General features: G+C 41.1%; 1 protein-coding gene and 1 pseudogene across 6 annotated transcripts in view; both read right to left on the bottom strand.

The window, feature by feature from the left end:
* Window positions 1–473: 473 nt before the first annotated feature.
* LOC149154541 (phosphatidylinositol 4-kinase gamma 6 pseudogene) lies at window positions 474–2,181 on the bottom strand (annotated as a pseudogene).
* Window positions 2,032–14,211, bottom strand: part of LOC149154540 (uncharacterized) — a 36,348-nt gene continuing 24,168 nt past the window's right edge. For 2 of the 6 annotated variants that reach the window (XM_089439765.1, XM_089439762.1), the window contains exons 2-8: window positions 5,426–5,520; window positions 5,229–5,320; window positions 4,524–5,101; window positions 4,380–4,432; window positions 3,921–4,263; window positions 3,649–3,799; window positions 2,032–2,530 (exon numbers count right to left, since the gene is read on the bottom strand). In XM_089439765.1, coding sequence (XP_089295891.1) covers window positions 2,432–2,530; window positions 3,649–3,744 — 195 coding nt within the window. In that variant the 5' untranslated portion in view covers window positions 3,745–3,799; window positions 3,921–4,263; window positions 4,380–4,432; ... (1 more) ...; window positions 5,229–5,320; window positions 5,426–5,520 and the 3' untranslated portion in view covers window positions 2,032–2,431. The remainder of the gene's footprint in view (window positions 2,531–3,648; window positions 3,800–3,920; window positions 4,264–4,379; window positions 4,433–4,523; window positions 5,102–5,228; window positions 5,321–5,425; window positions 5,521–14,211) is intronic. The other 4 variants (XM_089439764.1, XM_089439763.1, XM_089439767.1 and 1 more) reach the window with 4 other exon arrangements.

Here is a 14,211-nt window from a genome sequence, read left to right as displayed (position 1 = left end):
TTTCCTCTAGACGTGAAATCTCTTCCACCTTTGAAAGTGGACTCCGGCATCATTCTTGCGGAAGGCCAGTTTGATGCAAATGAAGATCTGATACCTCCTTGAAAATTCTAAGTGTGCCATATGAAACAGGAGGAATTTGCAGATCATGTCTTTCAGAATTTGTTAAGGAAAAACTAGGAAATAATTGTGGGATTCCACTGTACTCAGGCACATTTAGAAACGTGTTGAAACGATTTACTCCCATAGAAGCCACTTGTTGCTAAAACTGCCGTACGATTCCTTTACCCAATCACTGATAACTGAGTTCATGTAACTGAAAACCAAGCACTGATAATAGAGTTCACGTAACTGAAATCCTCATCTTCATAATCCATATCAAATTGAAATTGTTCAGGCAAATGTTCCTCTTCTGAAAAATGTTCTGAACGATTATCCTCTCCCTCAGATTTAACGACAAACATTTCTTGATCAACTTCCAACTTACACATCACTTGACTAACAGCAGTCAAGTAAATTGCTTGAAGCTCACTATATTCCTCCACTCCATGAAACTCACGACTCATCATTGCAAGACGAAGACCAGCTTCAGCAGTTTTTTTAGGAATATAGTGCACAGCTTCAAAACCCTTAAACAAGCCTCCCTATCATGGGCAACTCACGTCTCAGTATTTATGCATCCTTGATAGCATCAAACTTACAAATATATTTCAGTTCATCCTCTAGAAAAAGAAACCTGAGGCCAATGGAGCCACTCAATGTAAGGATCCTCTAGATTTTCTGAGAAGCAAAGACCATGATCTACAGGTGTAATATCAACGGATTCTTCTCCAATTTCCAGCTTCAGCAGTTTTTTTTAGGAATATAGTGCACAGCATCAAAACCCTTAAACAAGCCTCTCCTATCATGGGTAACTCCCGTCTCAGTATTTATGCATCCTTGATAGCATCAAACTTAAAAATATATTCCAGTTCGTCCTCTGAGAAAAAGAAGCCTGAGGCCAATGGAGTCACTCAAAGTAAGGATCCTCTAGATTTTCTGAGAAGCAAAGACCATGATCTATAGGTGTGATATCAACGGATTCTTCTCCAACTTGGGGATATCCTCCTACATTTTCAATATTCTTCACAAGAAGATTGCCTGCATGTCTGTCAGTATTAAGTATCCTAATATCTGGTATTCCAATCCTATGTAGAGCGGTCACTGGGAAACTAGATGTTCCATGGTCACGGCATCACAATCATGTGGGACAAACTGCTGAAACGATGCAATCTTACTAACAGTCTGTCTCTTATTTCTTTTCTTCCTTGTAGTCACATTACATTAAAAATTGAATGTGTTATTTTGACAAGCACAGTAGGAAGAACATTTGCAAAATGATCATGCTCTAGAAGTTATGCTGCAACTTCTCCGATACCTGTTTTCTACAACTCTAACCTATCTCTTTCAATCAGGTTGCCCCAGAACTTTGAAGACAAAGCCTTTTGGATTGTTGGGAGAAAAGGGATCCTCATCTGTTGGTTTTATCATAGCAACACTGATACCTCCATAATTTCTAGAATAGTCAGCCCCACCCAGCCCCCATCGAACAAGGATTGGATCTACACCACAGTCAACTGCCTCAATCACGTCCTTGACCAACTTGTTAATTTTTGTGCAGCACCTTCCAAAATCTCAACAGTCCCACCTCTATTTCTTTGCAGCTGACAATCAACAATGGTAGGGAAACAAAGTGTAGAACTGTGTTGCAGTGAGCTCTCGTAAGAGGAACAGAAGCATCGTTTCACACTGTACTCAGATCATTCTTCAACATTGTGTCTCCAAATGTGAGAACTTTCTTCAGTGGGTACATTCAAGTCCATCTGCATCTTCTTTTTACCAGTGTGTGCATTGTCTTCAGATCATTCTTCAACACTGTGTCTCCAGATGTGAGAACTTTTTTCAGTGGGTAGATTCAAGTCCATCTGCGTCTTTCCTTTTACGAGTGTGTGCATTGTTTTCTCTGTCATCAATGCACCGCCTGCGTATGTTTGAACAAATACACTCCTCCCAATGCTCAATGCACCGCCTGCGTATGTTTGAACAAATACATTCCTCCCAATGCTCAATGCACCGCCTGCGTATGCTTGAACGAATACACCCCTCCCCTCCCTGTCTGCTTTCGGTCCATGTTCTCAAAGCCATGATATTAAGGCACCATCTAGAACAGCAACAGCCATTTGTGTTTGCACCGGACCATCCTTGTTGGAAGGCATAAATCATAATCTGCTTTCTTCCGAAAGCCAAAACTCTCCTCAGCAGTGGAGATCAACACCAAATGCCAGCCTAGAGCATACAACTGAACAGGAAATTATGCAACGAACAACTGCGAAAATCAACCAAACTTGAATTCATAGCCTCTCAAAATTGGTGACAATTGCTCCACAAATACATCCTAAACATGAATTTCCAGGAGAGTTTTGAAAAGAGTATCCGAAGCCCCTACTCTCACCATCGGAGATGTCAGCTGACTAAGCTCCAAAGCATCTATTACCTGGAAACAGAGAAAAGAATCACATTTTGGCTTAAAAATGAACAATAAGAAAGTAGAGCATATTTAAATATGATTTCTTTCTAATCAAATTCGATTTCATAATCCAAGTGAGCAAAATATTGTCAATTCCATTTCCCATAATTGATCTGCTCGTAGCTTTTCTAAACATAAAAAAGTTGTAAATAAACCCAATCTCAAATGGTTTTCGGAACCAAAATTGTTCTAAATTTCCAATAACTGGAATGTACCAATATATATATAATTTAAGTGAATGAAAACCAGATGAGTTGTTCAAATAATTTTAAACAAAAGATCTACGTTCTTTCTTCCCCTCCCCTCTTGTGGGCAATTTGGAAGAAACAGCAAAGCATTTTCATGGAGATTGGCAAGGCTATTGAAAAGGAAAAGTCAGTTCTTTGAATGTGAAAACATAAAAAGATGCCTATCTGAGGAGCTCAAAAAGAAGATAAATGTGAGTGTAAATGATTAGATAAGCTAGTGCAATTTTGTCCAGCAAAATGAGAACGCCTTTGTATGCAAATTGATAAAAGCATAAAAGTTTCTGTGCAAGGTATTTAACACTGCTATTAATTGCCAAGTGAAAATGAGACTAATGTTTACCATACTAGTCTAGAATAAACATATAGATGCAAAATGATAAAAGCATTGCTAGTAATTGCTTACTAATACCACAAGCTCAAATAACCACATATTTCATACTCTAAAGAGCAAAAAAAATGAGTAACTACCATTATATAAAATATCTGATTATTATTAAAATATTCCTAAATATTCCATTAATGTTATATCTCTACCATTTCCTAGAATGCTCTAGCCTGTTACAAAATAGACATGTAAAATTCCTGTTACAAAATAAACATGTAAAATTGAAAATGGTATGCATGTAGATATTTTATACAATCCCCTGTAATAATGAAAGAGCATTAAATAATCTCTAAAGCGTATGTTACATTTACTCGTATATAGATTGTTGACTGGTCCACAAAATTGGCATTGCCACAGCAAGGTTTGCTAGAAATCTCTGGTATTGGGTTTTTCATAAGATGAACCTTTCAAGCTTATTTGAGGCAAAACGGTAAGGGATCGCAAAACTATACCTGAAATTCTTTCAGCTCCATCTTGCTGTGATAATGGAAAGCAGCAGATAGAGATGGGCCGTGTAGCTTATCTTCAGCACTGCTCACCATCTGCATATTTTCATCGGAGATGGCTATAAATTAAAATGTGACCCATTTTTGCTGAGGATTGCTACAGCCAAAAAATGTAAATATCAACAAATGACCAATTGGTTCTGCCAACCAAAAATGAGTAAGGTGATTGGAAGAAATGACAATGGAGAGAATATGAAGGGCAATATGTATATTCATACCTTGGATCACTTGCCAGTGAGAACTAAATCACATAAATGAAATTAGAGTTCATTCTCTGAAGATAATTCAATGAGGAAGGTCGCCCTGACTAGGACCTGGTTTTTTTGTTCTGGTACAAATTTATTTCAAAGAAAGTCGTCACAAGCCATAGATTTCTCTAAATGATGCACCCATCCATTATTTCTACCTGCTGCTTTGTTTTCACATGTTCTGTCCGAAATCATCGGGTTCAGAGAACAATTCGTTCCCATCAGATAGTAAATGTTACTTCCATGACAAATCCATTGGCAACAGTTTTTGTGTTGAGGTACTGGAAGCTGATTCTGGTAAATTTGTTGCTCCCTAGACCATAATATATAAAATATGTGGACAATCAATGAAAGATTGAACAACGTATCTGAAAGATGCAATAGTGAAAAAAGATGACGATGACAAAGAGCCCATTAGATTTTCTTTACCTGTACTGAAAACATGGCCATACAGTTAGAAGAATCCACGATAATGCGATCACCTGAATATAGACAGACATGGCTACTAAATAAGAAAAACAACTAAGATGGAAATGCTTAATACTTTCAGAAAAACAAAGCAATACAGTATACCCTTAGTTGGAGAAGAACAGGTTGAATACTTGAAGCTTTTGACAGTATCTTTTTCATTCAGACCCTGAAGTGTTGACTCAAAGAATGAACTGATGAGAATAGTTACATCATTCCATCGTTACCCGACAATCCATCAACTCTGAAACCGTTAACTGCCTCATTAAAACCCCTACATCATTCCAAGACAATCTCTCATACAAAAATATGAAGATATATACAAGGAAAACGCACACTAAACTCAAACAAAATACTCACTTGCACAATGCCTCAGGTCATTCGTAGTTGGATGTTTGCCTGGTTTGTGAACAGTATACGACACTATTTGAGTTTGAGATAAGGCCAGCAATTTCTAGCTAGTTGGCAGACAGGCGTAATACATATTTAAAATATTATGCAGACTTCCAATTACTGGTCGCATTGGAATAGGACAGGGCTAGTCTGTCTGAGAATGTTTTCTAGTAAAGTGAGTTGCGGCGTTTATTGAGTGAAAGAGATCAAATCGTTTTCGCCAATTGAAGCAGAGCATATGCTATTTTTCTCAGAAAACAACCACCTGCCAACGGGATCTGCCATTCATTCTGTAATTGCAAGTCAAAACTACCCATCATGTGTCTCAACTCTGTGATAAATGTAATTAAATTTTAATTTTAATAGTAAAAAATAAGTACCATAAAATATGTAATTGGCACCGTATAATGCTCTTACCGCCATTGTAACTTTTGGGCAAATACGGCAGATAATTTATAGAGTGGTTGATGATTCATAGAGTGGCGTAGCACTTCAGGAACACTCCAGAGCTGCATGATTTAAGAAAATGTTGATAAATGTAATTAAATTTTAATTTTAATAGAAAAAAATGAAGTACCATAAAATCTGAAATTGGCACCGGATAATGCCCTTACCGCCATTGTAACTTTTGGGCAAATACGGCAGATAATTTATAGAGGCATGATTCATAGAGTGGCGTAGCACTTCAGGAACACTCCAGACTCCAGAGCTGCACGATTTAAGAAAAATTTTAAAAATAGAGGGCATGATAAATGAAGCTTAAAAAAATAGATTAACTCTTTGAGGAAAACTAAATTTCGCGAACAAATAAAGACATAAAGAGGAACATGCCAGCAAAAGAAAAAATATAAGAAAATTGGAATGAAAATAAAACCCTCAAACTTGCAGACTAGTGTCCCATTCTGCAGACGCCACAATAAGCATGGGTCCCACCTCGTCCTCCGAGGCTCGTCAGAATAAAAATTCCACGTTAAAATTGTTTTCATTCTTCCTCTACCTTGATATGTAAAACAACTCATCGACCGGCCCACCTGTAGAGTCATCTTGGAAGTAATATCACAAAGGTTTCCATTAGACTCCCCTCGAAATCTCCAGGAACAAAGTTTCTGGATGCGTGGACAGATTTAAGTGTAGGACATCCGACGACCAGGATCTCTCCTATGCCCTTGGGCATGGTGCCTGATCACACAGGTTTAAACCTCAGATCCTTTGTTTCTTCTGGTCCCTAACTCCCGGCCCTATGGCACTTGTACATATATGTCGTTGAAGTTGTTTCTGCCCTTGGCACTTGGTTATAGTGGCCGCACACATGGGCAAGGGCCAAGCCTCTTAGCGCTTTGAACTCGGGCCCTGCTTATTTCCATACATGTATATTTATGTAGCTCTCAGAGCTATCCCTCCACTTCAATGTGTGTGCATAACTAGTCTTGACGCCATCCCTTTTGGGCTTATGGGGATTTCATCCCGGTCAATTTATACTTGGGTTCTTAAGCATGTATATATGTATATCAGTACCCAAACGCTACCCCTCCTGAGCTCCTCGCAGGGCTCAACCCAACCCAGTCAACATATTTACACATAATATATATATATATATAACACAATTCCTCCTAAACTTGGCAATTGAAAAATAAGGCCTGGAAGCCAAAAGATTACATAGAATAGAGATCTATCTCTCTCAGTGCACAGGCAACTAAACAATGCTCAAACTTAGGAACAGCGACTATATCATATAGACATTGCACACATGCCATTCAACTGAACTCTGTGCTCAGGATATTACAAGCATTTAATCCATTCAACTATGCAAGAAGTTTGCACTTCTAATTCATCCAAGAATCATCATTCTTCAGCATACAAAAAGTCACATTTCATGGCATAACACATGCATTGAACCACTACATCGGATTCATATCAATACAGGCCTTAGGCCAACACACAAATTCAAACCATTCCATAACCATGTCTATAAAACAACAACGTCCATTCAGACAGGAATACCTCAGTCCTCGACATTACAAGCCATGATAAAGCAATGCATTGTACAAGCATAAGATAAGATAAGATAATTGTATTAATGTCCAACTAATGACCACAAAGTAGGTCAAAGGGACTGTACAATGATGTCCATAAAATGTGGGAGAACCAAACAGTCTCCTATAAAAAATAGGATGCATGAATATAAAAGGTACAATGCAGGAACATAAAAGATACAATGTATGGAATGACCCAATGAAGAGGATTAGACCCATCTCTCCTAACATCCGAGACTAACTGAAGAGCACTGAAAAAATTTCCACAAAGTTTGTTGCCCTGATGAAGGGTCAGTGGGAAGTGGGAGGTACGGACTGTCCACTAACTCGTTGTCTAGGGGGGTTTGTGAACTGTTGAGGTTTGGAGGACCGAATCCATCTCCCAGGGATGGATTTGAGACGGTTTAGTTGTTGGGGTCTCGTGTGGCAGGATGAGGTCCCACGTATCCTCTCTAGTCTAGAGTCTTGATATGAAACAGTATCAGTTGTTCTCTTTGTGCCCCTGTCTGAAGGTAGTACCCTAAAAAATGTCGTGATCCTTTTTGTGGGGTCTAGTCTGATGGGAGGTTGAAGAATATGCGCTCGGAACCTGAGAGCCTCCTACATATATAGGGCCAAACATCTCTGATCGGGATACCTGAAAAAGTCTATGAGGGTTTGAGAGTCTTTGAACAAGCAATGGAACCTTCCTCTAATCTCGTAGTAGATAGGGCATCCAAATATGAACTGCACCTCAGTCTCTACTTCATGTAAATGACATACCTGACAGATTTTGTCTGGCCTATCAATCTGGTGGTCTGTCTCTACCCGAAGTCTATGAGAACCTACTCTGAACTGGCCTAGAGGAATGCGAAGAGCATGCAAGCAGTGATGAAACGTATACTAGGGTCGAATAATGAGCCCGTCTCTCAACTCCGAGAAGTGATTAGCGTAGAAGGCCATCTTTGGGCGCAACCCTCCAGGAGGATTGACCCACGTAACCTGGACGAACTGCCTATAGATGTCCTCCCTGATGATCTTGTTCAACTCTTTGTATAGTAGGTAGAAGGTGACCAAGAGCATCCAAGGAATATCACAAAGGAGGGAGACGATCCAACTGAATGCCCACTGACTCTAAGAGATTTGAAAATCCTGTAAACCAACATCTAGCCTGGCCCGAGGGAGTAGAGCGAGCAATATTCTTAGAAGAGCAATATGCCAAATAAGGGTAACGGTCCCTACTCTTTATCGAGTCTGCAAATCCCCGGACACGATGCAAGGGTTGAGCTCCAAACTCTGCAAGGATGATGTGTTGAGGTATTGTCTGTTTGCATCTAATGATGCGGCGGAGAAGAAGAGTCTGGACTCTCTCAACTGAAGCCCAATCCGACTCAAGTAAAGACGGTCCCCAAATCTCTGAGCCATATAGAACAGTGGGACGAATCAAGGTGTCCATGAGGCTCATCTTGGACGAGATGTCCTGGAAGTGATGTCGAAAGCACTGTCTCTCGAGAAGGGCTAAGGATCCATATCCTTTGTTGATCTGAGGCTGAAGAGTTGGTCGCAAACTGAAGCGGGGACTTGAGAATTGCACCCCCAAGTACGTATATGTGTTGGTGATCTCAACCTCCTCCCCTCTGAATAGGAAGTGAAGGTCCGAAGTTTTCTTCACCCCATTGAAGATCATAACCTTGGTTTTACCCAGGTTGACCGTCAACTGTTGAAGATTGCAAAACAAAGCTAAGGCATCCAACTACCTCTGTAATCCTTCTAGAGATGAGGAGAGGAGGACCACGTCATCAACAAAGAGTAGAATAGATATCATGACCTCGTGAAGAAGGAAATCATCAGTGTCCTAGATATGCTCATGTAGAAAAGCCTCCAACTCATCAATATAGTTCCCAAACAGGATAGAGGACGGTGGACAACCTTGTTTAACCCCAATAGTGCTTCGAATGAAATCAGACATCCCATGAACCATGCGAAGACGACCAAGGACGAACTCACATAGGTGCGTAATAGTTGCCAATAGGGTCTTCGAGATGCCAATATCTCTGAGTTTCTGGAGTAAGGCTTCCCTCAAAACAGAATCGAAAGCTTTCTGAAAATCTACGAAACAGCAGTAGACTTTCGAAGAGTGATGTCGTGCCTCCTCAATCATAGTGTGAAGGGTGAAGATGTGGTTAATGGTCTGATGAGCTGGTCGAAAACAACTGTCCCCTAGCTCTGAGTTGTCTTTGCTCAAGGTCACTGGAGAGCTTCCTATGTAGAATAGTAACATACAACTTCGAGAACGTGTGGCCCACCATGATCGTTCTGTAGTTATTAGGATTTGAGCTGGAGCCTAATTTGTGGATCGGATGGATGATGTGGTGTGACCATGCCGGTGGAAAACCTTCACGGACTACATGGTTGAAGAGATCAACCAAGTAACTAATCAAAGCACGGAAACCGTGTTTAAAGAACTCTGCTTGGTAGCCTTCCTCATCGGCTGCTTTACTATTGTTCATCACCCAAATGGCCTCTCTAATTTCTTTGTCTGAGAATAGTTACCAGGAAGGGGGTGGGGAATAACACGAACTTGGCCCTGCCCCGGAATATCATAAAGGTTGGAAGTGTGAGAGAACATGGATGTAGGGTCAAGGTCAGATGGAAGAGGGGAGCGTCGAGGAAGGATGGTATCCCAAATTGTTTAGGGGAGTGGGCAAGGAGAGTAGAAAGTTCTCGTCCCAGAATTGTTTAGGGGAGTGGGCAAGGAGAGTAGAAAGTTCTCGTCTTCTACGAGAGACAGAGAGTCTTTTCTTGCGACGAAGGAGACAATGGTAAGAAGCTTTGATGTCAGGGTAGAAGGGTTGAGAGTGGGTGAAAGCATATCAAAGTTCTCGATGTAGAGTCTTGCATTCATCATCATACCATTTGTTCATGGGGCAAGATCCAACTTTTCAAGGGGTGAAAGTGGGACGAGTGGAGTGAGGGAAGGATTTGAGTGTTGCTTCCCAAATGGCAGATGAAAGACGGGTGTATTTAGTGGAAGCATAATCAAGCAAGGAGGATTGGGTTTCTGATGGAGCATCTTGCATAGAGTAGAGGAGAATATGTCAGGGTCGCCTTCGTCAAATCGAAAGGTGGTTTTGGGTGGGCCTAAAGGGGAAGGATGGGGTGGAAGGGGAGGGTCAAACTGGAGAGAGAAGGGAAGAAGTGCGTGATCAGCAAGGGGTATAGGGGAGACCGAGAGATGGCAAATAAAAGGGAGCAAGTTCTGGCTAACGAGGACATAATCAACTACACTCGCACCCTCGCCATATGGCCGACACGTGAAAAAGCAAGAATCTGGGAAACAAGGAAGACCATTTAGAATTAACAATTCCAGTGATTCCCCCAACTGTAATAGATGCTTACCATAAACTGTTGTAGGCCCCAAAGCATCATCTGACATTCGGTGAAGCCCAACTGAATCTGGATCTATCCCCTGGGTACAAAACACATCCTCTGATCGATCGTGGAGAGGGATCTAGAGATCTCTAGTACGAGCATTGAAGTCACCTAGAAGGATGACTTCCCCAACAACAGAGTATTGGGTGATGCCAGTGTACAAGTCTATAAAGGGGTCCCCATTTGAGCCATTATGGATGGCAAATGATGAAGAGGCTGGGGGAAAGTAACAGACTGCAATGTAGATGTCCCTCGGACGAGAGACTCTGACGCTAATCCGAATCCACATAAACCTGGCAAACTCATCTTCGACTAACATAGATACCCTGTTCTGAATTGAGTCACTAGTCAAACAAGCAACTCCACCTCATCCTCTGACCCCTCCCGAGCTCCTCGTCTCCTGCCTGCAAACTGAGAACCAATGGTAACCTATAATATCTGGGAGAGGTCAACAGACACTTATCTTTGATAAATTGATTCAAACAACTAGATTGGGACTTCAACTCTCCACCCAACCTTAGACACATTACAGCGAAATCTTTCTTGTAGTAGTCACCCCGAGCCAGATTCCAAAGCTTGATGGAATAGGGACTCCAAAGGAGCACCACCTCCACCCACCAGCTACTTCATGCACTCAATATCTCACAGGGAATCCAAAGGTCCACCACCTCCACCCTTCAAATCAACAAGGGAAACTAGAGGTTAATACCCCCACCCTCAATTCAACAAGGGAATCCAAAGGCTGTGCCTCCACCCTCTAAGCAACAAGGGAGTCCAGAGGCTGTACTTCTACCCTCAATCAACAAGGGAATCCAGAGGCTATACCTCCACACCCAATTAGCAATGGAATCTAGAGGTTATGCCTCCACCCTCTTAAGCAACAAGGGAGTCCAAAGGTTGTACCTCCACCCTCAATCAACAAGGGAATCTAGAGGTTATACCTCCACCCTCAATCAACAAGGGAATCTAGAGGGGCTATACCTCCACCCTCAATTAGCAAGGGAATCTAGAGGGGCTATACCTCCACCCTCAATTAGCAAGGGAATCCAGATGCTATGCCTCCACCCTCAATCAACAAGGGAATCCAGATGCTATGCCTCCACCCTCAATCAACAAGGGAATCCAGGGGTTGTGCCTCCACCCTCTAAGTAGGGAAGGAGTCCAGAGGTTGTACCTCCACCCTCAATCAACAAGAGAATCCACAGCTCACTGAAAATGAAGAAAACAAGCAGAGGGGGGGCTAAAGAACTCTCCTATCAGGAATCCAAGGCACAGGCCTCCACACATGTTGTCAAGGGAGTCCAGAGAAAACCATCTCTGCCCTCCAATATTATAGGGACTCCAAAGACCATTGTCATCACCTAAGAATTGTTCTTCCACCTCCCAATGCATAACCAAAGAATACATCTGCAATACTAAGTTTTTCTTCTCTCGTGCTTATTTTGTTGTGTTATATGCGTGTAGTGGTTCCAGCTAGGGTACTAGACTGGACTCTATATTTAATATCGACCGAGGTGCGTAAGCTTAGAGGCGTGGTCTAAAATATATAGACATAAAGAATCTCTAGCCAAGTGAGTAGGATGTAGGATACAATGCTTCTTTACGGAAGACCGGAATATGTAGCCTATCATTCACACACCTAGATTACCCTACTGATATGCTTGATTACGGTGTTTGTTATGAGATGCACCTATCTAATCAAACCATGAACCTAAGTACTGTATATGACTGTGGCAATGATTCTAACCTCCTTACAGAGGTATCACTCAGAAAACCCTTGCTTGGTAACCACACACAGCATGCAAGATATTTACACTATCAAACTATATAAAGAAAGCATAAATGAACTGTAAAGCAAAACAGAGTTTATGAGATAATGTCTCTATGAGTCACACAGGGATCGAATCCCTTACAAGACTCCCTTCCAGATCCTAGTGCTGACCATTCAACATAACCATAAACCGTTCATAAGCGCACACCATATCTATGTAATGAAATTCAAAGGCTGTAGGAATCGAAAGCTTATACAAATGTTATGCAACCCGTATGCTATGTAAATCGACAGCTATGTAAATTGAAACTGTGATACAAACCATGTGATATAAATCGAAAGCTATGTAAATACTGTGATGCAAACCATATGCGATATAGAAATCGAATTGAATATAAACGCTATGCAACATATAAGAACTGAAATGTAACAAAACGAATGGACAGTATACCAATCGAAGAACGCAGGGCCCATCCGCGCCTAAGGGTATACTGGTTATCACCGTTCAGCAATCAAACCAATGCAAAGGGTATACACACTTCGTGACTGTAAATATGTCCTTGTATTAAAAGTAAAACTCTGTTCTGAGAAAATACGATTCAACAATTCAAAAACTAAACTCTAAACATAACCCTGACTGTATTTACATATGCGTACGCACAGCCATGTCATCGATACAATGAATGTACATAGTGCTGTTGCCGCGTTTATTACATAGCCTTTTCAAAATGTTTCCATGCCAAGTGTTTCAAAAATCAAAAAGACTAAAATGAAAAATGGAACGATGCTGTTTCTGCTTTTGCCTGTCAGAGTGCCTTGCTTTGACTTAAGTTGACCGCATGCATAGGAGGCTCGATTTGGCTGGGTGAGAGGTGTTTGTCCATGCTTGGACATTCTGCTTTTCGCCCATGCCTTTCGTTCTAGCTCATCTGCTGCGCCACATGTCAAACGGTAAGCTCATTACAGGATGTGGGTACTTCCTGTAACCATGTCATCAAAAACCTCTAATTCTGGAACATAAAACCCCTAAATTAATTTCTATGCAATTTAATAACTATAGAACAATTAATAATCAATATTCAAGGATTTTGAGGGATGTATGATGAAAATGTATGGATAAATGATATGTTTTTGGGAAGGAAAAAGGGTCTTAGGATGATACCAACATCTCTCCCCGACTTAAGGACTTAGCATGTCCTCATGCTACCCCAGAAGTACTCCCCTTGAACTCTGTGCCTGCATGGATCTCTGCTGCCTTGAGCAAGGTATCTACATTCTTCTTCACCTGGTGATCCTTCTGTCCCTTGAGTTCCTGCTTTAACTTTTTATATTTCTCTTTAAGAGCCTTCTTCTGATTGTACCACTTAGTGGCCCAGTTGGAAATCTCAGATTGCTCAGTCTCTAACTCACTAATTATTTCCTTTAGCTTTTCATTTGTCTTCTGTGTTTCTTTGCTTTGCGCCCTGAGCATTTCATTTTCTCTTTTAATAACCTTTTCCAACATGTTAGCTTCCATGAGCTCTTCTTTCAATTCTTCAATTTGTTTTTCTAACTTCTTCTGTCTTTTGGTGGAAGGTGGTGAACATTTTTCCTGTTTGTTATGGCTTTCCACCTCTATGTCAACTTCTGGTGCTGGTGGTGAATGATCACCACTTTCAACATCCATCTGTGCAGGGGCATGAGATTCAAATTGGTCTTCTTGCAGCTGAGTTTTTGGTGTCCTCCTTGTTCTTCGGGAGTAGGTGGTAAAAATTTTGTCTTTCTCAGCCCTCTTGGCATCCTCTTTTTGCATGTTCCTGGTCATTATGCTGCCCACAGGTTGAGGTGCTCTGCTGGCCTTGGACACTGGAATTTCCTCATCTATGTCCTTCATAAACCCAGAATCTTCTTGCACTTCTTCTTTTTCCTCCTCATCTCTGATTTGGTTGACAGTTAAGAATTCTTTCCATGGCTTCCCTCGCTTCTGCAACTCATGTTCAATGAGGATTTTAATCAGGCCAAAATGGTACAGGCTTTTGTCCTCATTCCCTTTCTGTTTCTGGATAGTTTTGGCCATCTTTGTTAAACTTTGCAGCAGAAAATATGGCACACTGATTACACATTGTTTCTTTAAATGGAGGAGTAGCTTGATGTGATATAGATAAACAATGTTGTATCTACCTTCACAGGTTATGAACTTTTGGAT

This window comes from Pinus tabuliformis, chromosome 9 (assembly GCF_031772625.1).
Source record: "Pinus tabuliformis cultivar Carrire ecotype Pingquan chromosome 9, CPIR1, whole genome shotgun sequence".
Taxonomy (NCBI): Eukaryota; Viridiplantae; Streptophyta; class Pinopsida; order Pinales; family Pinaceae; genus Pinus; species Pinus tabuliformis.
The sequence above is the reverse complement of the archived record's forward strand: the minus strand, read 5'-3'. Positions and strand labels throughout refer to the sequence as shown.